The 21,131-nt window shown below is 51.5% G+C and overlaps 10 protein-coding genes across 10 annotated transcripts; 7 read left to right on the forward strand and 3 right to left on the reverse strand.

The window, feature by feature from the left end:
- Nucleotides 1-291: 291 nt before the first annotated feature.
- On the reverse strand, nt 292-2,105 carry M431DRAFT_451313 (hypothetical protein). Its single transcript, XM_024915268.1, has 2 exons — nt 1,042-2,105; nt 292-988 (listed from the first exon to the last, which is right to left on the reverse strand). Exons 1-2 carry the CDS (start codon nt 1,642-1,644, stop codon nt 707-709), a joined length of 885 nt encoding a protein of 294 aa, XP_024773822.1. The 5' UTR covers nt 1,645-2,105; the 3' UTR covers nt 292-706.
- A 1,899-nt stretch (nt 2,106-4,004) lies between these two features.
- M431DRAFT_50433 (hypothetical protein) lies at nt 4,005-4,337 on the forward strand (the record flags this gene model as incomplete). The annotated part of the gene is made up of 1 exon (XM_024918455.1): nt 4,005-4,337. A coding segment is annotated over one exon (333 nt), but the record flags the coding sequence as incomplete, so codon positions are not given.
- A 1,737-nt stretch (nt 4,338-6,074) lies between these two features.
- M431DRAFT_6382 (hypothetical protein) lies at nt 6,075-6,719 on the forward strand (the record flags this gene model as incomplete). Its single annotated transcript, XM_024921648.1, has 2 exons — nt 6,075-6,266; nt 6,657-6,719. The coding sequence occupies 2 exons, from the start codon at nt 6,075-6,077 to the stop codon at nt 6,717-6,719; spliced, it is 255 nt and encodes an 84-aa protein (XP_024773824.1).
- Nucleotides 6,720-6,850: 131 nt separating this feature from the next.
- On the forward strand, nt 6,851-7,909 carry M431DRAFT_88126 (hypothetical protein; the record flags this gene model as incomplete). Its single annotated transcript, XM_024923875.1, has 2 exons — nt 6,851-6,983; nt 7,542-7,909. The coding sequence occupies 2 exons, from the start codon at nt 6,851-6,853 to the stop codon at nt 7,907-7,909; spliced, it is 501 nt and encodes a 166-aa protein (XP_024773825.1).
- Nucleotides 7,910-8,539: 630 nt separating this feature from the next.
- M431DRAFT_509162 (hypothetical protein) lies at nt 8,540-10,131 on the forward strand. Its single transcript, XM_024919240.1, has 4 exons — nt 8,540-8,972; nt 9,033-9,166; nt 9,242-9,418; nt 9,493-10,131. The coding sequence occupies exons 1-4, from the start codon at nt 8,646-8,648 to the stop codon at nt 9,893-9,895; spliced, it is 1,041 nt and encodes a 346-aa protein (XP_024773826.1). The 5' UTR covers nt 8,540-8,645; the 3' UTR covers nt 9,896-10,131.
- Nucleotides 10,132-11,594: 1,463 nt separating this feature from the next.
- Nucleotides 11,595-12,464, forward strand: M431DRAFT_451487 (hypothetical protein). Its single transcript, XM_024915270.1, has one exon. It carries the CDS (start codon nt 11,684-11,686, stop codon nt 12,131-12,133), a length of 450 nt encoding a protein of 149 aa, XP_024773827.1. The 5' UTR covers nt 11,595-11,683; the 3' UTR covers nt 12,134-12,464.
- A 158-nt stretch (nt 12,465-12,622) lies between these two features.
- Nucleotides 12,623-14,480, forward strand: M431DRAFT_451465 (hypothetical protein). Its single transcript, XM_024915269.1, has 2 exons — nt 12,623-12,722; nt 12,829-14,480. Exon 2 carries the CDS (start codon nt 12,932-12,934, stop codon nt 14,372-14,374), a length of 1,443 nt encoding a protein of 480 aa, XP_024773828.1. The 5' UTR covers nt 12,623-12,722; nt 12,829-12,931; the 3' UTR covers nt 14,375-14,480.
- Nucleotides 14,481-14,581: 101 nt separating this feature from the next.
- Nucleotides 14,582-15,484, reverse strand: M431DRAFT_496106 (hypothetical protein; the record flags this gene model as incomplete). Its single annotated transcript, XM_024917455.1, has 1 exon — nt 14,582-15,484. The coding sequence occupies one exon, from the start codon at nt 15,482-15,484 to the stop codon at nt 14,582-14,584; it is 903 nt and encodes a 300-aa protein (XP_024773829.1).
- A 720-nt stretch (nt 15,485-16,204) lies between these two features.
- Nucleotides 16,205-17,230, reverse strand: M431DRAFT_496107 (hypothetical protein; the record flags this gene model as incomplete). The annotated part of the gene is made up of 1 exon (XM_024917456.1): nt 16,205-17,230. One exon carries the CDS (start codon nt 17,228-17,230, stop codon nt 16,205-16,207), a length of 1,026 nt encoding a protein of 341 aa, XP_024773830.1.
- A 906-nt stretch (nt 17,231-18,136) lies between these two features.
- Nucleotides 18,137-18,555, forward strand: M431DRAFT_451507 (hypothetical protein). The gene has a single exon (XM_024915272.1). The coding sequence runs from the start codon at nt 18,223-18,225 to the stop codon at nt 18,511-18,513; it is 291 nt and encodes a 96-aa protein (XP_024773831.1). The 5' UTR covers nt 18,137-18,222; the 3' UTR covers nt 18,514-18,555.
- Nucleotides 18,556-21,131: the final 2,576 nt, after the last annotated feature.

Raw genomic sequence — 21,131 nt, forward strand, 5'->3', positions numbered from 1 at the left:
AGTGCTTCATTAAAGGGAGAAAAAGATCTCACGAGCAAGACGAAGATGCTTTATATCTGCTTCCTGCAGAGGGGGGAGGGCGGGAACGAAGGAGAGCATCTGGCAATCGAGCAGGTTCTATTCACTAACCTGACTTCTGGGCAGCTTTGGCCGCCAACGGGCTGCTGTGCCACCAAGACAATCCATGCCGAGACGATATAGAAGATTAGACAAGAGCCAAGCTGTTTCTTGCCCTTTCGTTGTCAATAGAACGATAGAGAAAGAGCAAATAACGGGCGCAACTCTTGGGCAGGCGAGCTCTGATTCACAGCCGGGGAAATGAACAGATCAAATGCAATCCCCCCTAGCATTGGGGTATATTTAATGATACCTATCGTGTGACCACGGCGGAATACATTTACGAATGAGTGGTCACATTCATCTGAGGCTATTCTCTGGCCTCATACGTCATTCACTTGGGAGCTATCAAGAGGCATCAAAGTCAGATTCAAATTTCTTATTGAAGAATTGATTACCTTACCCCTCCTCTCCAACTTGATGTCCTGGTAGTACCTCGCCAAAATTTTGTTAATACAATGTAAAAAAGGGTTTCCAAACGCCTCATGATCTCCAGCCATCATTAAAGAATCTAGGTGTAAGTTTCCATTAGGGTGTAATCGTGTTGGGATTCCACCAATGCAGCTGCCGGCCCAAGAATTTATATGCTTTACTCTCCAACACAGGCAACCATCAGCTTCTGGTAATCACCAGATGTCTCTCCCCTGATACGAGTGGCCAATGGCTTCTTGTACCGATGCTGATAGGCCCCCTTGACGTTTGCAAGCTCGTTTCGATCCCAGTGGAATCGGATGGTTCGAGAAATGAGGAGATGGTCTTTGGTGCCCAAGCCGGCCATAGAATCCTCCAAAAGCTGCGCAGCGTGCATATATTTATCAACGGCATGACGGAGCTGAAACAGTAGAGCATCTCTCATGTGGCCAGAGAATTCCTGTACGATATTAGCTTATGCGCAAAGCAGCCAAAAGGCAAGGAGGTACTTACGCTCTGAATTACGGTATCCAAGTCGCGGTTGAACTTTTGCTTGTAGGTATGGGCGACGGCTCGGATCTGGTTGTCGTTTCTGTTGCTTAGAATGCTGCAAACCAGAATCTCGTCGGTGCCAACCTTGCCCTCGGTCGCCCTGTAGATGTTCATGACGTCCTCTTCCACTTGCTGTGGGTTTACTGGCGCTGAGTCCTCGGCTCGATTAGCAGCCAGCACTATCAAAAAATGCCTCTCCGTCTTGAGGCTTAGTTCACCCTTGACATCGTTCTCCAAGCTTCGTCGGAATGTTTGCTGATAGGCGCTCTTGATAGCTCTCAGGTCGGCGTTGGATCTTGACAGTAGAATATCATTCATGACAATCTCCTTAGTTCCCGGGCCCGCCATGGCATCGAACAGGTTATGAATGTCAGCCAACAGTGGACCACGGGCAAGCTGCACCAGACCAAATTCGAACCAACTCCTTGTCTCGCTCTTTATATCCTCTACCAGCCTGCGCTTGAAGGTGCGCTCGTAAGTGGATCGAATCACCTCAATCTGTAGCGGGTCTTTTCGCGAGAGCACGTTAATCAGTGTCTTCTCGTCCGTTCCAAAGCCTTTCATGGCCCCGCGCAAAGCCTGGGCATCGGGGGTGCCGTCCCATTGAATGATCTGGGGTGCGCCATAGCCAATAGACGGCGGCGTAGGCTGCACTGGGGGAGCTCCGTAAGGCGCCGGGGAAGGGGCACCGTAATGCCCTCCATGCTGCGGAGGAGGCGCTCCATATTGGCCTGGAGGAGGCGCTCCGTAGGGTTGCTGGTGTTGAGGAGGAGGAGCCCCGTATTGCTGAGGCGGCGGCTGTCCGTAGGGCGCTTGTGGTGGGGGATATTGGCCGGGAGGGGGCGGGGGAGACTGGTAATATCCTCCCTGCTGAGGGGGAGGATGCTGGCCGTATTGGCCTTGCTGGGCTGGAGGATATTGCCCATGAGGAGGAGGGTACTGGCCCTGCTGAGGAGGAGGATATTGGCCCTGTTGAGGAGGGGGATACTGGCCATAGCCCTGGGGAGGCGGCGGTTCTGCGATGTGTTAGATTGTGATCACAGGGCTAAACTAGTAGAGGATTGCGCGTCGCCGTCATCGCACAAGACTGCGCGACCAAGGACAGCTGGTTCGCGAAAAGGAAACAAAGAAAGAAAAAAATCCATTGGGGAGGCTACTTACGGCCGTAGGGCTGGCCATATCCTTGATAAGACATATTGGAGTGGGTGATTCCGCGGCGAGTTTCTGCGATGGAAGCGCAACGGTGGTGACGTCGTAGGTGCTATCGGGGAGGAAGTTTCCAGGTGGACGAAGGAACTGGGTGAAATCGGCTTATGTACCTCTGTGCCACCTGCCTACCAGAACCATCTGTGCAAGTTCCGCGCAGCTAGCCGCAAAGTTAGCAGCAAAACGTAACGACTGGAGCTTGTTCACGCACGATCTGCCTTGCGTGAGAATAAGCAAATAAGGTAGAGCCCACAGTTCATCCCTGGCGAGGCATTAGCCCTTATTGGCGCAAAGAGAGGGTCGTGGCTGTGTCTTCGGTTCGTTGGACGTCATGCAGCTTGTGAGCCTTGCAAATCACCTGCTCGCCGCCACAAAGAATAGATGGAATTGCGCGTTTGATGTCATTGCCGCCGCGCAAGACATTGAGTGTTTTGACATTAGTTGAAATCATCCCAACTATTTGACATAGCCGCCTGCTTTATTCTGCTTTATTCCACACGACATCCATCGAGACGGGCTCGGCAGCAAGTACTAGGTAGTGTTATAATCTCCGTAGCCGGGCTTGAATCATGATTCCACAATCAGCACCACTGCAAGAATTTGTCCGACTGAACAGGTGGACCGTCATCAGCTTACTGATCACTGCTGTCCGGCACTTCAAATTACTACTGTAATATCACTTGAACTCCTGAACACTTGATGCAAGGGGATTTTGATTATAAGCTTCTTTGGCCGTGGTGGGTCTCCTTGCTGTGGGATTTTGCAGGTCCTGGCCCATGCAGTCATCAATCAATGCAAGGGACAATGAGGCTCCATGTCCTGTTAAGCGCTGTGGCGGGCTTTGTTCGACATCCGGGACACCGCCACACGCATTGCGCAAGCGACATGGCTTGAGGATGTAAACGCCACAGCCGTGGCTTGGAAATGATCTCAAACGTCGTGTCTTTGATGGGAAATGATGTTCTAGCTGGGATAAAGCATGGATGCGTCGACTGTTGCTTTGATAATTCCCTGAAGGTGCGCAAGGACAGAAATAGCACAGCCATCAAAGGAGCTTGGTGTCGTAATGTCACGTGCGCATCCATTGCTTCTCACTCTTGTCAACATGTTCACCTCATGTACCGAGTACTGGATGTTCCTGCATTTGAAGCTTTCATGTAGGTACAGCAGAGATGCAGACCAAAGCGATCCAATGCCGAGTACTAAGCCAAACAGCAACTGTCGGCCCAAAGCAGCCCTGGCATTGACTCGTACGAGCATCCAGGTCGTTTCCATGTTATCAGTTTATAGAAGGCCGCTCACTACAAGGTCCCCTGTAATAGCTCGCTGCCACAGCCTTCACATAGGGACACTTAGTGCTCTAGTGTTTCCCCGACTCTCCTCCATTGCCCCACTGCACCGCTTACCTTCTGGACCCCTTGCGCTGTCGATTTGGCGGCCCGATCCCGAGACCAGCCTCCGGAATTCCCAGCCACCAGCCATCGCATTTCCAACCGCCTTATCCATAGAATTCGGCCACAGTGGCAGCCGCCCAACATGCTGCTCTTCTCCGCTCCCCTCCTATCACATTCCTCCATCCAGGCAAACCGCTAAGCGATCAAATACGAGTACTTCGTTTTGCTCTGCATTCCTCGTTCTCTTAGCCGCTTTCAGCCTCCCTGCATGCCTGCCTTATAACGCCGTTAGAAGAGCGAAGAGAGAAGAGAAGCTTGTTCAAGATGCGTGGCGATCTCTCTCTGATCCTTGCTCTCTCTACATGCCTCTCCATAACAGCTGCTCTCCCCCAACGGGCGCTAGTTCTCCGAGGATCCCCGGTAAACGACCACAAGAAACCCAAATACTCTGTTGTGCCTCTCGAGCCAGGAGAAGGAGATCCGCCGGGCGGAGGTGGTGGAGGAAATAATGGCGGCGGAGGAGGTGGTGGTACCGTCACGGTGATTGAGACTGTTGTCGAGACCAAAACTCCTGCTAAGACGGTCACCGAGACTGCAAAGGCCTCAACCGTCACCCGCACGGTCCCGACGACGGTGTCGATTGTCGACATAACGGCACCTGCAGACGTGACAAAGACTATTCAAGTTACCGTCACCCCCTCTCACGCCTCTCACAAACATAGCACAACCACTGCATCGACGACAGTCACAACTCGGCCACACGTGACAAGCAAGACCTCGAAGATAACTTCTACCTCGAAAGCTACCACTTATAAGGCCGTTACTACATCATCTCAAAGCGCCTCGAAAACAGCGTCGTCGACTTCGGTGCCACTGATCAGCTCTCACCGAGCCACTTCTTCGGCGTCTCAAACGACGAGCACGTCCAGTACAACTGCATCGGGTGTAACTACCACGTCAATAATATACCCAATCCCACCTCCTTCATGGCCGACCAACTCTACGATATCGCAGTCCAGCTCCACGACATCTCAATCTAGCTCCATGGCACTGCCATCCAGCTCTACGGCATCGCAATCTAGCTCTACGATATCTCAGTCCAGCTCCTCAACATGGCAATCTAGCTCCACGACGTGGCAATTTAGCTCTACGACATCACAGCCTAGCTCTACAACATCACAATCTAGCTCTACGGCGTCGTCTTCAAGATCGTCTTCCTCTTGGTGGACCACGCCAGTCCTGTCGAGCACAACTTCTACCTTTACCACCGTCTATACTCCTTCATCTACTAGCACAAACGATAACGGCCAGTGGCACACCACGTATCCTGCCTGGAACGGGACAGCCCTACATCGTTTCAAATGAAAGACATGATGAACCAGCGAGACAAGACTTGTCTATAACATACAATCGTACATATTGAAACTTCGAAGGACATATCCAGCTCCTACCAAGGAGTACAAGAAGATACGGCAAAATTTCCAGGAGCATAGATTGCATTGCATCTAAGTTTCTGGATATTTTTTGCCTTTTTTTGCATTTGCATTTCCTGTTTTATGCTTTCTGTTTACCGAATAATGATAATGCTTTCAAAGACGAATGAATCCGGGTGTTTGCTTGGAGAGCCGCCTCACTGCCGCGGGAAAGCAAACTTTTCATAAGAGATGGCAGGGGTTCTCTCCCGGCTGTTGCAACGCAAACCAAGAGCTGGGTCGTGTTGCCGCTTTACGTGTAACTCATGAGATGGTTGGATACAGAATGGGGATGAAGGTGGGTCAAGGAGTTAGCAATGAGTGAAAGATTGTTATGTAGCGTTGGTCTTTATGCTTTAAATTGCCAATATCTATGTTTTATGAAGAGCCTCAAGCCACGAGTAATCAGCATTGTGTAACCGCCATGGCGCTACTGAAGTTTGTTCCATCTTCTAGATCACGGACAGCTGCATACAGCATTCCATTTGCATGCACCCGCCCGAGCGAGACAATATTAAGCGCCTCAGCTGATACAAGACAACAATCTGAAGATTCGAGGCGGACAATGGCAATCCTCCTGGGTCATCCGATTATTCCAATCAAACATGTTTCCCTCGAAGCTTTAAGTACCTAGGTAGGCCAACAGATGTTTTCTCTCTTCCTTCTTCCCTTTTATCTTGCATCTACTTCACTCGTTTCTATCTTGTTGGTGTGCTATCACGGAGTCTTTACGTTGAGCGGTTTCATCACACACAATCTGTACGTCTCACGAACGTCTCGATCCCCATTCGTGTCTAACATATTGAACCAGAAACGTTATCTCAATTTTCTACGACCTTACACTTGACAGAGCTGAAAAGCTGTGACAATCAAGCTTTAACACCTCGATTATCCTCCAGCAACAACTCCCCCCTCTTGGACCATGGCTTCTCTTGCCCCAAGCGCCGTCGATGTCAACACGGAGACTATAGTGGTGGCATCTTGTCTAGGCGGAGGCCTGCTCCTCGCTACAGCTCTCATCGTAACAATCATGATTGTGAAGAGGAGGGCGCGGCTGAGGAAGCTCCAGGAGAAGGATCTCAAGATGGAGGCCACCAAGGCCTGGGCAAGAGAAGTATGAGGATGGAATCATAGGTAGAGCATTGTGGCGAGGGGAAATGTGATCGAGTGAAGTTTTCCGATCGTCTCATTACGAGACTGCATTACAGCCTGATAATGGATGGCTATCTGGCAGCTTAAACTGGGTAATGGAGCCATGATTCACCTCCTGGCGAGTGTGCATCACAATCACAATCAATATTTTGCTGGCACATCATGGCGCTACCGTCTCACCCATTCAGAGGCAACCCTGTGAAGCTATTCAGCGACCTGTAAAACGCTCCAATAGAATACATCCACGTCTGAAGCGGACCCCACAAGGCACCGATTCGCTTGAGATGACTCGATCCAGACTTTTCATGTAGAAAAGTAAGACTTGGTTTATCAATCTACTCATCGCTCCCAGGGCGGTGGTAAGCTTTCTATAACCTTGATAGGCGGAATCACTTTCAACCTGGTGGAAGATTAAGACAAGCTCTCTAGAGAAAATTGGGCATACCGAACGCTGGAACTTGCAATCGCTCACTCACTTACTCGCTCTCAACAAAGCCTTGCAAAGATTACACGTCGAACTCGAGCAATCACAGTCTTTCTGTCAGAATGAAAGACCCTGGACTGTTGGTTCCTGGCTGGGCACTCTTGGCCCGTGTGGCTGCTCCCCCGATGCTCACCCGCGACGAGCCCACGTTGGAGACACTATCTCGCACCGGCTCGAACAACAGCTCAGATGCTGGTTCAGACCCTCACTCAGAACCTCATCCTGATCCTCTTTTAGATCTTCATCCTGAAGTTCATCCTGTTATTCGTCCAGATGTTCGTCCAGAATCTCGTTCGGAGCCTCATTCGGATTCTCTTCTAGATCTCCATTCGGATCTTCATTCAGACCCTCGATCAGATCCTATTTCAGATCTCCGCCCAGACCCTCTTCTAGATGTTCATCCTGATTATCATCCAGATGTTCGTTCAGAGTCTCATTCAGAGTCTCATTCAGAGTCTCATTCAGAGTCTCATTCAGAGTCTCATTCAGAGTCTCATTCAGAGTCTCATTCAGAGCCTCATTCGGATTCTCTTTTAGATCTTCATTCGAATCTTCATGCAGAACCTCATGCAGATCCTATTTTAGATGTTCATCCTGATGTCCGTCCAGATATTCGTTCGGAGCCTCATTCGGATCCTCTTTCAGATCTCCATTCAGACCTCCGTTCAGGCCCCCATTCAGACCCTCGTTCAGATTTCCGTTCAGATCCTCTTTTGGATCTTCATCCAGACTCTTTTTCAGATCTTCATCCAGACCCACCGAGATATTTTGATCTAGACCCTCGCTCAAATCCTCAGCTAGCACGGCCCACGGGCGAGATGTGTTCTCCAGAGGGCCAATGGAATTGCATGACAACCTCATGGCAGCGCTGCGCAAGCGGCATGTGGAGCGCCGTGATTCCATGTGCGGCGGGGACAATCTGCCAGCCTTTTGGGCTTACGGATTTCATTACCATTGAGCACGATCCAAGTGCCATCGCTGGTTATGGGGATAATGGCCATGCGAGTGATGGTGGTCGTGATAAGAGTGGGAAGAAGAGTGTTGGCCTTAGAAACTCACCCGGCCTGGTCTTGCTCGCTGGGGCGGTTGTGACTGGGGTTTCTTGGAGTTTTCTTGTGTGAATCGAGATTGGCAAGCTTTATGAGGAATGCATCAAATTAGCTGCGTAAAAAGAACACATCATGAAATTGGACTTAGCTAGCTTCGGTGGAGAGGGGATAATGCAAGCGGGAAAATATCCGCCACTACGACGTGATTCCTGCAGGCTACATGTGCTCGATAGATATGCCGAATTTCGCATTGGATCGCAAATTGAGGCGGATGCTGTTGGCATCACAACGGATGGAAGACCGCAGCGCCATATGAGAAAAGAGCAAATCAATTTATATGAAGCCAAGAGGGTATTGATGTATGAAAAGGAAAGATGTGTACGGAGTGCCCGCACGTTTGAAGCTCAACCTCCACTCCCCAAACTTCGTGATTATTTCCTCTTCCAGTAGCCTCGCCCGCCCGTATAAGACGTGACCCAGTCCTACCGACAATATGTACTCGTACCGTACATGCGCTTAGATGAGGTGGGCTTATCTGGCTGTGGTTGATTCACTATATTTGTCATATCCTCTCGGTGTGCATAGACGTGCATCCATGCTGCAATAGTTGCGCCGGCGGAAACGGATCCGCAAGAATCTCTTTGGTGCCCGCTGCTGCGCTCCTCTTTTTAGCTGGTAGTCAGGACTCTGGAATCTTTTCTTTTCTCCTCCTATTTCAATCAATCAGACCGAGAAAGAACAAATCCCTCTGGTAAGAGGACGGTCTTTGTAAGTTCAGCTTCAAAAGAGCTGCGAGGAAGAAGGAAACATGGGGTCAAAGGGGACCATCATCGTCACAGGGGCCAACGGCGGACTTGGCTCCGCCATTGTGCAGAACATCCTCGGCACTCCAGACCTGGCCTCGAACTACACCGGCGTGTATGCTGTGCGAAAGGCCGCGACTGCGACGAAGCTCAACGCGGCTCTGTCTCGGGCCCCGGCAAATCACAAGCATGAGACGGTTGATGTCGACCTAGGTTCGTTGGCAGATATCAGGAAGGCGGCCACGGACATCAACGACAAGGTGGCCAAGGGCGAGTTGCCTAGGATCCGGGCCCTGATTTTGAATGCCGGATATCAAGACCACGCGGGCATTGTAAGTTCACCTATGCTGCTAACCATCCAATAGTCAGTTTATTGACATGGGGTATTCCAGGCCATGAGCAAGGATGGTTTCGAAATGTCATGGCAGGTCAACTTTCTGTCCAATCTGCTCCTGTCACTCCTCCTCCTGCAGAGCATGGATGCGCAAGAGGGCCGTATTCTCCTTGTTGGCAGCTGGGCCCATAAGTAAGTATAAGACATATATCATCGAAAGAGCACAGCGAAGGAGGCTCGAGACTGAATCCCTGAATCCCTCTGCAGCATAGAAGACAAGCGCAACGATGTGACAAGCGCATACAAGGATCCAAGATATCCAACTCTGTATCCAGGCGTAGAAGCCCTCGCCAAAGGTGAATGGAGCAGACCAGAAGAAGACCCAACAACCAACTCAGGCTTTCGTCGCTACGGTGCCAGCAAACTTTGCGCCATAATGTTGTGGTGAGAAGCATCCTCTCTCTTTTTTTATTTCATTCGGGCTTTTGAAGAGTCCGCCACTGACAATGCTCTTATAGCGAGGAATTGGCAAGCCGCATTGCCAAGGACCCCAAACTGAGCAACATCTCCGTCATCGACTTGGACCCGGGCGGCATGCCCACCGGCATCGCCCGCAGAGCAGGCTTCCTCATCAGCTTCGTCGTCATGAAGCTCGTGCTGCCCGTCGTCACCGAGATTAGCGTGCGAGTGAAGCCCAATGGCGTCATCAGGACTCCGTGGAAGAGCGCTGCGGACGCCGTTAGGGCTTGCTTCGAGATTGAGGCTCACCGCGGCGAGGTGTTGCATTTGGACGGCACGTCAACGGACCTGCTGGTCGCAAAAGAGACAAAAGATGAGGAGAAGAGAAAGCAAGTGTGGGAATACGGCTTGAAGGCGGCGCACATTGAAGAAGGGGACACTGTTTTGGTGGATTGGAAATAGTCATCAAGAGCTGAACGGGATACGCACCTGATCACAGACAGGTTTGAAATACCTTTAGTTTTGTACGAGCCAAGATTGACACACACACGGCATATGTAATTACATGTATATAAAGCCACCTTGCTGTCAACATTAGTGTCATGTTAAAATCTCATGTAATCCTTGATGGAGGACAGTATGAGATTGTTTCTCTATGGCCATAATAGAATAGTAGTATATGGAAATGGACAACCGACCATCAGATCTCCTTCATTAGTGGAAGTTTCTCCTGATTCGATCGTTATCCTTCTTATTAGTTATTAGCATCTACCAATAGGATCATCTACTGTTCGACCGGATCTGTCTCTCCTTCTGGAAACTCGAGGCCGAATATTCAAAATCGATGGGTGATTTCGACTGGGACCCCCCTTGCGTCTGATGTAAGGCACTAGGGCATGAAACAGACGCCGTCATTTTCAAAGGACGAGATGGGAAATGGCACTAAGAATAGAGGCGAGTAAGATTTCTTCCGGGGCACCGATCTGTGCTCCAGGCCCCATACAGTGGGGAGATGACGCCGTGATACTCTGACTCGGTGTTTGGATTAGATGATGTCAAGAACCGTTCAATGTTGACGATGCAAGTCATAGACCGCCAACACCAACTCTATGAACACGCTCTAATCTACTCCGTACTCGGATATTCTTCACCTGGTCAAGTACGCAGAAGTACCAAGGTCTTCAATTCTGTCGTAAGACTAGAGCAGATAATGGCCTGTTCTGTTGGCCCCCTGAGATAGTCTATCGGACAGATGTTTCATGTTTCTTAAGCTGCCCGCTTGCGATATCCGATTGGAGGTGCAATAACTTCAAGGATTCGAGAAAATAGGGAGCCCCCACATCGAGCCGTCCAGTCCAGTGTCGCCGTTTCAACCGCATCTGCACCAGCACTCGCGCTCGCAATTCTTTACTCTGTGCGCCGTTCGTGGTTACATTCGATGCAGCGTCCCTTTGGCTAAATGTCACTTTGGTGCCAGCAGCCACTCAATTGGCGCCGAAACACATCTGTGACAATGTCGAGCGTGGGGCCCCCGTGGTCCTCGAGCTGTCACCAGCGCGTCAATTGGTTGGTGGATGAACGCTGCCGCTAGAGATGCCACTCTCGTGCAACATATTTGGGTCTGTTTCTGCCCACAGGCTGCAGATCAAGGCGTCTGTCCGTCTGGTGATGAATGATGACGGCGGCAGTTTAGTCGGCCATATATACTGAGGTGTCCAAACTAAATGTCTCGAGGGTTGAAAGAATGGAAGAGAACCGCCGATCTGCTGAGAGAAGAGGAAGGTCAGCTGTACCGCCTTAGCAGCCTCTTTCTGTGTCAAGTAAAGAGCAGCCTCATTTCAACTGCATCGCGTCTGACACGCACTTTGCCTGCCATCGAACTTTAATTTCCTCCATCTCAACTGTCATCCCATCCGCGCAGTCTTTTTTTTTTTTTTTTGTCTCTCTCCGCTCCGAGCGAGATTCCTTTCAATCCGATCTCCGGATTCTCGGTGCTCACAAGACGTGCCAGTCACACATTCCTGCACGTTGAGAACGGATGCACGGCTAAACAGGAGCTGAGACCTGTCTGACACAAAACGCTGCGAACGAGCACCAGCTGCTTGCAACAAGTGCGCCTGTGGCAGCTCCCACGGGCACTAAAGCACCGCGGTCCCCCCCGCTAAAGGTCCTGCGGCGCATCCCCTGGAAAAGCCGTGCACCCAAAAATACAGCGCCCAGTCCATCAATCAGCCATCAGCCATTCATACCATGTGGGACCGCCCCCGAACCTCTGCCACAGCGGGTCTCGACAGGCTGCACCGGCCCTCCATCCGGCATCAGCTTAAAGACGGCCCCAGCACAGACAAGCCAGAGATTTATCTGTACGAGTACAGCCCTGCCAATAATGCTCTGGGCATCGCCGTCTCCAGCTTCAACTCCAGACTTTACAATCACCAGAAACCGCAAAGACCGCAGAGACCACCGAGGCCAGAGAGGCCAGAGATAGTGCACGATAAGCAGATACTACCATTATTCGCCGCTGCATCATCAACCGAGGGAATTGGAATGTACGTACATCTCCCGAGTTACGACTGGAATTGGCCTGTCTGGCCGTGGCTGCGTCATGCAGATTGTTATCCTATCCTACCTTGTGTGCTGCGTTGCCACCTTGTTTTGATGCTGTCATTCGCCCGAGAGCACATGCCGGTTCGTTGGTGAAGGGCACAGCCTTGGGCGAATGCGCGTCAAACAAGGAAACAAAGGGAAAAAACAAGCTGGAGGCCAATCGTGCATCGGACTATTTCCCCATCACCGTTGGTTGGTCGCATGATGCTGCTACTACAACCCGCCGGCTCACGCTATCTGCACTGCCCACTGCCTATTGCTCTGTTCATTTGTTTGAAATAGCCAACAAACGGCTTGCGGCTGACGTGAACATCTTTTCCCCAGTTCCAGATTTCCGACAGACGATCCTGCTGATTTTGCAGACGCATCGTCGCGCATCGCCGTTGAGCCGCCACCGAGGAACCCTAGACGATTATTGCGAGTGCGACAAGACTCGAAGGATTGCGCACCAGCATATCCATATCCCGAACTTCAGATCGTGACCGATTCGGAATCCACCTCTACGAGTACTAGCGACGGAGACGGATACTCTTCGTCCCCGACCTCCAATTTCAAGCTGGCTTCGACATATTCGAGGCGGCGCCTTCCAGCGCTCGACCAAATCTCGCCTCCAAGCTCGCCGGAACTTGGCGCTTTCAAGAATAAGTAAGTGCTTTATATCCATGTTAGCGCTTTAAACTAGGTATCCGTTCAACTATTTCCATTGAACAAAGAACTCGGGCTTTTCTGGGTTTCAACCGTGTTTCAATATTGTTCAATACTGGTACTGACAAATGATTGCCGCGCAGCGCACCTGTCTCTCCCCTGGACGACGATGACGCCGACGTCCCTCGAGAGTATCCTTTTAGAGGGCAGCAGCCCACACAGTCGTTTACGACACAGCAGCGCCAAATGAGCCAAGTTCCCGTTCCCGTACATCAATACACTGCCTACCAGCCCGCTCCGGACTTGTACGATACATCTTTTGAGAACCCAAGAAGCCTCGAGGACGTGCCAGCCCCATTGCAACAAGGCGCATTACCGCGGAGTACCAAGATGCGCATAAGGGTTCCCACTGACACTTCAGCTGTTGCCCAGCGATTTCGCTTTCTCACCAAGGGCAAGTCGGAGCCAACAGAGAATCTGGCCGATCGACCAAGGCAAAATGGGGCGCCGCCCATTCACATCCCCCGGAGGAGCAGCAAGCGTGCAAGCCGCACCCCAAATGGCCTTCGAAACATATCAGCTCCCCTGCCACCTATTCAGTCTGGCACTCAGTTGGAAACACCTCCGCGCCAGCAGGCAGCCACCGACCGCGAGCTTCTTCCGTCTTCATTGGCTCCAAAGCCACTAAACATAACACCAGCAGCAAACAAGGTTGCGTCGCGCAATACCAATGCTAATATCGGTGATAATGCGCTTCCTACGCCGCCTAATCATGACTACCCGACTCCGCTATCCATACCATCAGCTCGATCACAGTCACCTGCCGTCCAAGATTTGACTCCTACCGGGCCTAGGATCATCAAGAGGAAGCCGCCGCAAACCCACCAAGCCCAACCTTCGGCGCCATCCAACCTATCAAGTTCAAGTCCGGCCTACATCAATCCTCCTCCTCGGAGAGCCTCGGCCGCAGCCGTCACTGGGTTCCATGAGGCCCCCCCCAAACGCTCCAATACTGATGAGGCGTGGATGCAACCTCCGTCACGCTTCAGTGTCACCACTTATGCTACATCGAACGCAGGGACTCCTCCACAGGCTGCTGTGGAGCAGATGCCCGCAAACGCACCGGTTACTACTTCGATGATGAGCCGTCCAGGTCCATTTGCGAAGCGGGACAATGCCCATACCCCTATAACGATTCCTAAGCAGAGGGCCTACATGTCCAGTCCATATGGAGCCGATGATCAGATGGCGGTGTCGAGCGAAGTATCTCTTAGTGAACCGCGCCGCACCCGAGCCGGCAGCAATACGGAGTCCACCGGCCGAAGCTCCATTCTGTCTACTGCCAAGCCGCTTCCACCCGCACCTCCGGAGTTGGCATCAGCACCCGATGACAGGATTGCGCAACTAAATGCCTCTCTCTCGGCACTGGCGCACCGCAGAGTCAACATCAACAAAAGTATCCAACAAATGACAGAGCTGATGCCGCGAGATAACCTGATGGCCAGCGCAGAAGTGCTCCGAAAGAGGGAGGTTGAGAAGCAAAAAGTAGAGGGGCTGAAACAGGAGCTGGCTGAGATTCAACATGAAGAGTATGACTTGGGCTTGAAGCTGCATAGGGCTTACAAGCGTCAGGAGAAGGATGCAGAATTCGAAGTTACTGGCCTGTGGGTGCGAAGGATCACAAGCTGATTGGCGACGTGACTTGCTGAGCCTGGCGCTGGGAATTGTTTTGGTGGGTTTTTATTCTTTGCTGGTCAAGAAACTTGGGACATGTACGAATATGGGTTGAAAAGGGCATAATCCGGCGTAACATAAGGATATAGGATCAAATTATGAGAATTGGTTTAACTATTTCTATCATCTATCTGTCTATTTTCTGGCCTGTTTCCAGTGTTCTTAACTCAACCAGGAGAGAATCCAAAATATGCACAGTAAGCACACAAACAAAACATACAGCTCGCCAAAGGACAACAATATTGACCAAACGATGAAATGCAGGGCAAAGATGGTGATGGCGGGGGCGCATAGATTGCCAAGGACTGTGAGCTTTGAGAATACACGGCGGAATGGTTCAAGACTACGCTTGATGAGGAGGATAACACGGATACGTGTGATGTATAAGGTCAAACTTGCTTGGTTATAGAGTGATGTAATGATTTCGGCGTGCCATAAGCATATGCTATAGAAGTGTAGTACGTATAGTACGGAAAGTTGCACAAACTCATGTAGGCGAAGAAGTTGCGCTTGAATGAAAAAGAATATAGAGGACGTCCAACTTTGTCGAAGCTGGAATGTTTCCTCAGGTGGAGGAGGAGTATAAGCAGCTTTGACATCGACTGGGTCGGCCAAACTGTCAATAGACTTGTAAAGCTCGGGCTTAGAATTGATCTCGAGCTCATCAGTGAAATGATCCTCCTTCTCATCCTTGTCTATAACCTTATCGCGGGATACTTCATCGAGCTGAATTCCATGAATATGAGCAGCTATATTCCGTACACTCAACTGAACAGACTCCGCAAAGTCAGCATAAACCGGTAACAGCGCCTCTTTCGCAAGACATGCGAACTTGGCAAGATAGTGCAGGAAATATATCGCAGCGAGGAGGACGTGCGCGAGAATAAGCAGGACAAGATTCTGTATGAGCGGCCAAGGCGAGGTGCGGTGGGCGAGAAGGTTGCATATGAGGCTGTACAGGATGAAAAGCCTGGATGTTGTTGGCGATGGCGGGAAGTGCGCTGGACAGAGGCGGTAGAGGAGGATGAGGATGAGGAGGGGGGTGAGATGAATGAGGAGGGACATTTTGGGTTTGTTTGGCGGGTTGGATTCATGGTGAGTTTGGTTTTGCGTGTTTTGGTGTATTTATATTTATGTTTATTGATGTATTTGTGTATTCGGTATGTGTTTTGTTGGTAGAGGTTGTGAACAAAGATGTTGAACGGTGTTGAAAGAATTGGTTGTAGGGTAGATTGTTGCTTTGACTGATACGGCTGTTCAAAGGTGGACTACAAAGAGGATGGTTCACGAGCAACATTTGATAAGGGAACGCCTATGCAGCATCCGATGTCGCAAATAATACCGAATACTAGACGAATATAATTATAGTAGTAAATATAGATAAAAATAGCTATAGTAGGAGATACTAGAAGAATGAAGCCGTAGTAGTAGATACTAGACCACTATAGCTATAGTAGCAGAAAGCGAATAATGAGCACATGGCTAAAAACATAACAAGACTTAAACACGTACACGTGCAATTCCAAAATTAGCTTGCGTCAAAGAAATTATATGGATTCATATCGCCCATGTGGGCCGCGCCTCTTCATCTCGTCAATCGCCTGGATATACACAGCTCGATACTAAAAGGGTGTGTACTATGCAAAAAAACAAAAACTAAAACAGTAAACCATCAATGATATATACATGACAAAAACAATGCATTCGTTCCATGACAGACACCCTCTCCGTTTCCCTCTATTCAGCTAAACCAGGAACATCTAATGTAGACTCGTTTCCCCCAATTTACTCATTCAACCAGTCAAGGACAACCTTGGTGAAGTTGGAGGGAGCAGAGATCTGAGGAGCGTGGCCTAGGGTGGGGAACTGGTACAGAGTGCAGTCGGGGATCTCGGCGCAGACCTGAGGACCCAGGACGTTGAAGTGGCCGAGCTTGGCGGCAACCTCCGGGGGAGACCAGTTGGAGCCGATGGCGACCTTGTCCTGGTCACCGACGATGAGCAGAGTCTTGGAGACAATGTCGCCAAAATAGTGGGCTTGGGACGAGGTCAGCACCATGTCGACGATCTGGCCCTGGTTCTTGAGGAACTGGGTGCGCTTGGAGCCGAAGTAGACGTTGTTGAGCATGGTGACCCAGATGGTGTACGAGTCGTCCCACTGGCCGACGTAGTAGATCTGCTGCTCGTAGGCCTTGAGGGCGTCAAAGTTCTGGGCGGCCTCGGCGGCGATGTCGTCGTCGACGGAGACGTAGGGCACGCCCTTCTCGACGTAGTCCTCCAGGCCGACGGGGTCGACCAGGACCAGGCGGTCGATGGTGCTGGGGTACTGCAGGGCGAAGCGGGTGCTGAGCATGCCGCCGACGGAGTGGCCGATCAGGGTGATGTTGCCGATTCCCAGCGTGTTGAGGAGGCCGCGGGTGTTCCAGGCCAGCTGGTTGAGGCTGAACTGGTAGTTGTCGGGCTTGGAGCTCTTGCACCAGCCGACCTGGTCCGGCGCAATGACGCGGTATCCGGCGCCGGCGAGGGCGATGATGGTGGAGTTCCAGGTAGGGCCGCAGAAGTTCTTGCCGTGGAGCAGCACCGCCGTCTCGCCGTTGGGGGCGCACGTGGGCTTGATGTCCATGTAGGCCATCTGCAGCTTCTGCTGCTGGCTGGTGAAGGTGAAGACGTTGACGGGCCAGGGGTATGTGAAGTTGGAGCCGTTGAGGTCGAAGGGGAACGGGCCCTTGGAGATGGTGCCGTTGGCAGCCTCCTGGGCGAAAGCCAGGCCGGCGGCCGAGAGGAGGCCAGAGGCGAGAGTAGAGAACTTCATGATGGCTTTGGGGAGGAGGGAGGAGAGGGCAGAGAGAGAGAGTCTGCTTGGTTCTTGACCTGGGAGAGAAGTTATTCTCGACGCAGACTCAATGCAGAAAAAGAAACAAAACGGGAGGGGGACAAGAGGCCTTTAAAACAAGCCATTGCCAGCTCCAAAGCCAGGGGAGGGCTGGCGATTGCGCGTGGCAAGCGGAGAAAGGTTCGTGGAATCGGACAGGGCTTCGACGAGGCTTGATGAGGCTTGACGAATTCAATCCATCTTGGGAGCATCCACAGGTACCGCAATTGTAGCGAGCACCGCCGGGCCAAGGTACTCATCAAGTACCCTTCAGCGAACAACAGCTGCTCGTCTTTGTACTCGTACTGTAATGCTGCGCGCAGCACGGCGGCCAACAAAGGCAAACGGGCGACAGACCGGTCTGCCCAGCAATCTCCATTCTTTCTTACCAACAGCAAAACGGGCTGCGAATATGGAGAAGCAGCAATCTATGCCCCCCATTAGCGGCATGTACTTGGCTCAGGTTGTCTGCATTTAATTACCTCGACATGGCTAGCATCCCCCCTTCTCCGCGGCAGCGCCAGCCGAAGTGCAGCCACCGCAATCTTAGTGCGCGGTACCATCGAGGTACGGGGGGCGATACCTGGGGCGGTACCTGCAGCACCCCGACACGATACCTGCGGTTAATTTTCCTATTGCGTGCCCCTCCGTTCGGCACGAGACGCTGTTGGTCCTTGATTCGCTGCTTGGGGGCTTGGCTAAACCAGGCGGAGGGAACAGTTTGCGTGCAGACGGCACCTCGATGCAACTTGAATAATATACCGGCAACACAGATCCTTTGGCCGGCTGCAACCGCAAGGGGGCAGACAACCTCCATAACGTAAACCAGCTGCAGGCGATGGACCAACAGCAGCAGCAATGATACGAGAGCTCTGTTCCCATGCTGGAGCGCATGAACCCTGGAAGCCCTGCCGCATCTCCTGGCCTGTGACATGCGACGAGCGAGCTCTGCAGCCGGAATGTCGCTGCCATGCCCTTTACTCGCTAACTCTGCTCCGTATATGTCGACGGGCAACTCAATTCGCAGCCAGGCATTAGGCCTTATCCACCTCTACTATATGGCCGGAAATATCGATTCCATCTCGTGCCGTATTACCATGGCCACGTTTTTCAACCGCTACTGTCCGCCTTGCCCGTTGCGGCTCGTTCAGCGAAGCAATGGATCCGTGCTAGCCATAGGCCCTGCTGCTTCTAGGACGAATACTGATCTATTGGTATCATAGTATCAAAACCAGCCTCATCAATGGGCTTACAGACGAAGCCCCATTCCCGCGTGCCACGTTTTTTCTCGGTTAGTTTTCTCTCTACTCATGCTGTCTGGACGGATGAGGTCTTGTCAGCACCCCAGAAAATGGTGGTTTGGTCAGCCATGTAGACCGGCCTTGTCCAATCAACTCGTGTCCTACGCCGTGTCCCGGCCGAGTTTACCGTCCTCACCGCAGGAGCTGAGAAGGCTGGCCCTCCGGGTCCCATTCAGCAGACTGCTCTTCTACGCCTTCTAGCGTCTTGGCATCAGTTCAGTGACCTTCTCGCCTCCTCCCGTAGGCTATGCCGTCCAATGGATCAAGAGCTGACGGGGGGCTTTCTGGGGCTTTGACAGCGCCGGACCCGTCACTTCTCTTGAAAGCTTCAATCTGCGGCCATGAAAGAGGAAATCATCCTACCAGCTGTGGGTGAAAGCTGAGGAATGACGAGATGAAAGAGACAAACTATTGCTTTCTAGCTCCTCGTTAAGTAATCTCTCCTTACTAGCTATTAATGCAAGCCGCGGAACGCAACTCGCGGTCAGGAGAGAAAAAGGGAGAGAGAACAGAGAGGAAAGAGAAAAGAGAGGAGAATGAATGGTTGTTTTCTCTTTCCTGTCGGCCAAAGGCGACGACTATGGTGCTGAGATATCTTGTGTGCGCATGGCAGCTACCAAAGACATGTAAAAGAGTAGCATGACGCACATCTCACCCAGATGAAATCTCTCCATGCTGGTTTAGGATTTCCTTCTATTCTTCTTTTCTTCACAAGGTTAAGATTTAATATTTATGCCTGTTTATGCGCCACCACTTGGCAGCGCGCTTATCCAGGCATTGCAAGAAAAAAAAAAGGACATGCGACGGAAGTGGATTGAGGATTTAACCGACCCATTACTTACCCACTGCCAATTCATTAACAAGCATGGCCAGGTTCATTCCCCACGGCAGAGCCGGCAAACCCGTCAGGGCTAGCATTCTGGACAAGACGGCTCTCACGGCACCTTTGGACTTTGCACCGCGGACGCAGCGCCACGGGGGGCATTTAATGGACTGGAGGCCCTTGATAAGTGTTTGGCGTTGTCCATAGCTCTGACTCCTTTTCTTCGCCATTGGAACTGGTAGCAAATAGAAGCCGACATTCGGAGTTGAAACTGACGCAGGAGCCGAGAATGGAGAGCCTCGCGGTTGAGCGGGCGTGGCGGTTTAGGGCTTCCGTGGAATGTGTGCCATTAGGTGGGCGCACGGCTAGACGAATATTAAAAGAGCGTCGAGGTAGCAGAGCGGCAGATGAAAGCGTTTGACGGACTCGAGGCGTCCATGCGAGCTTATATCCATATCGTCTTCTCCATGAAGCGCCGATCGAACATGTATTTGGTCTGTCCCGTTCCCCAGAGGGATCAGCGTTGTATCCATGCATGACACGCATCCGCGAAATCTTGCACCATCAGATAACCTGAGCTGTTGAGCGAGCGAGCAGGTCGACTGAGAGGCTTCCCTCTTCTCCCCTCGGCCATCTACCGGCCTGCCCCTCACGCTGTCCCTTCTCCAAGCGTTGTTAGTAACGGCCACAGTGAGGCCAGTGAGGCCAAAAGCAGGCGACGGCTTGCTCTGGTGCTTACAAGTACGGCCAACTTGCCCAATCCAGACACCGGCAAAAGGCTGGGCGCAGGCACTAAGAGACGTCGTCGAAGCAGGGTTTCGATTGACGACATGTCGTTCGCCTCTTTGCGCTTGTATTGAAAGAGTGAGGGGCCAAGCCATCCGGGATACCCTGGACCGCCTGAAAGGCGCCACAACCCTGAGGCGCTGTCGTATCGCAGAAGCACTAAGAGCGCCTAGTGGCTCCCAGAGGTACATGGAGGTACCTTTGTTGTTGGCCGGTGCTTACCAGTATTTCCGTGCACCCAGGCAGGTACAGAACCTTGCACGCAGGCATTTAGCAGAGGAGGAATCCTTCAACAGAACTGAGGCCTGAAAATGCCAAGGCAGCATCAGGAGCGCTTTTCCCGCATATCTACGGCGAAAAGCTCAGCGAGTGTCGTGATTGACTGTTTTTGCATCGTTCAATTACAGTTTGCTTCTTTTTAAGCTTCCTCAATCAACTGACTCGAGAATGTCACGATCCGATTGATCTGCGGGAGATCGTAGCGGCCCTCCCGCCCGCAAGCTTTTATCGAAGGGACTGACGCCGCCGGCGGAGAACTAAGGCGATGGCTCGACAATAATTCGCAGCCACAGGAGCCAAGAGAGCCACTTCTTGCGGGCAAAGCTTCTACCACATATATTTCACCATGATGATATCTGGCAATTGATTTCATGGTCGTGTATCGATATTTCGTTGGTGCACATACGCGTAAGATCTTTGTCGTATATCAATTGTCCATCTCGCGCAGATCTTGGCCGTTTTCAATTGCTGATCGGCACGAGCTACTAAGGTACCGATAGCTTTGACGGGGACAGGAGCAGATGTTGGCTCCAGCTGAATAGAACGTGTCGTCAAGATAAAGTACTGCAAGAGATGTTGTACCAACCAACAACCACACCTTTTTCTACCGAATCTGCAATGTGTAATAGACGAACGGCAATAAAACCAACAG

This window comes from Trichoderma harzianum, assembly GCF_003025095.1.
Source record: "Trichoderma harzianum CBS 226.95 unplaced genomic scaffold M431scaffold_7, whole genome shotgun sequence".
NCBI lineage: Eukaryota > Fungi > Ascomycota > Sordariomycetes > Hypocreales > Hypocreaceae > Trichoderma > Trichoderma harzianum.

What these genes read in the sequence shown, in the direction of transcription:
- M431DRAFT_451487 (XM_024915270.1), top strand. Translation starts at nt 11,684, where the DNA reads ATGTGGGACCGCCCCCGAACCTCTGCCACAGCGGGTCTCGACAGGCTG.
- M431DRAFT_451465 (XM_024915269.1), top strand. Translation starts at nt 12,932, where the DNA reads ATGAGCCAAGTTCCCGTTCCCGTACATCAATACACTGCCTACCAGCCC.
- M431DRAFT_451507 (XM_024915272.1), top strand. Translation starts at nt 18,223, where the DNA reads ATGCGACGAGCGAGCTCTGCAGCCGGAATGTCGCTGCCATGCCCTTTA.
- M431DRAFT_509162 (XM_024919240.1), top strand. Translation starts at nt 8,646, where the DNA reads ATGGGGTCAAAGGGGACCATCATCGTCACAGGGGCCAACGGCGGACTT. An exon ending in ATCAAGACCACGCGGGCATT is followed by an intron (nt 8,973 to 9,032) that starts GTAAGTTCACCT and finishes GGGGTATTCCAG; the next exon opens with GCCATGAGCAAGGATGGTTT. An exon ending in CTTTGCGCCATAATGTTGTG is followed by an intron (nt 9,419 to 9,492) that starts GTGAGAAGCATC and finishes ATGCTCTTATAG; the next exon opens with CGAGGAATTGGCAAGCCGCA.
- M431DRAFT_451313 (XM_024915268.1), bottom strand. Translation starts at nt 1,644, where the DNA reads ATGAAAGGCTTTGGAACGGACGAGAAGACACTGATTAACGTGCTCTCG. An exon ending in TGGATACCGTAATTCAGAGC is followed by an intron (nt 989 to 1,041) that starts GTAAGTACCTCC and finishes AATATCGTACAG; the next exon opens with GAATTCTCTGGCCACATGAG.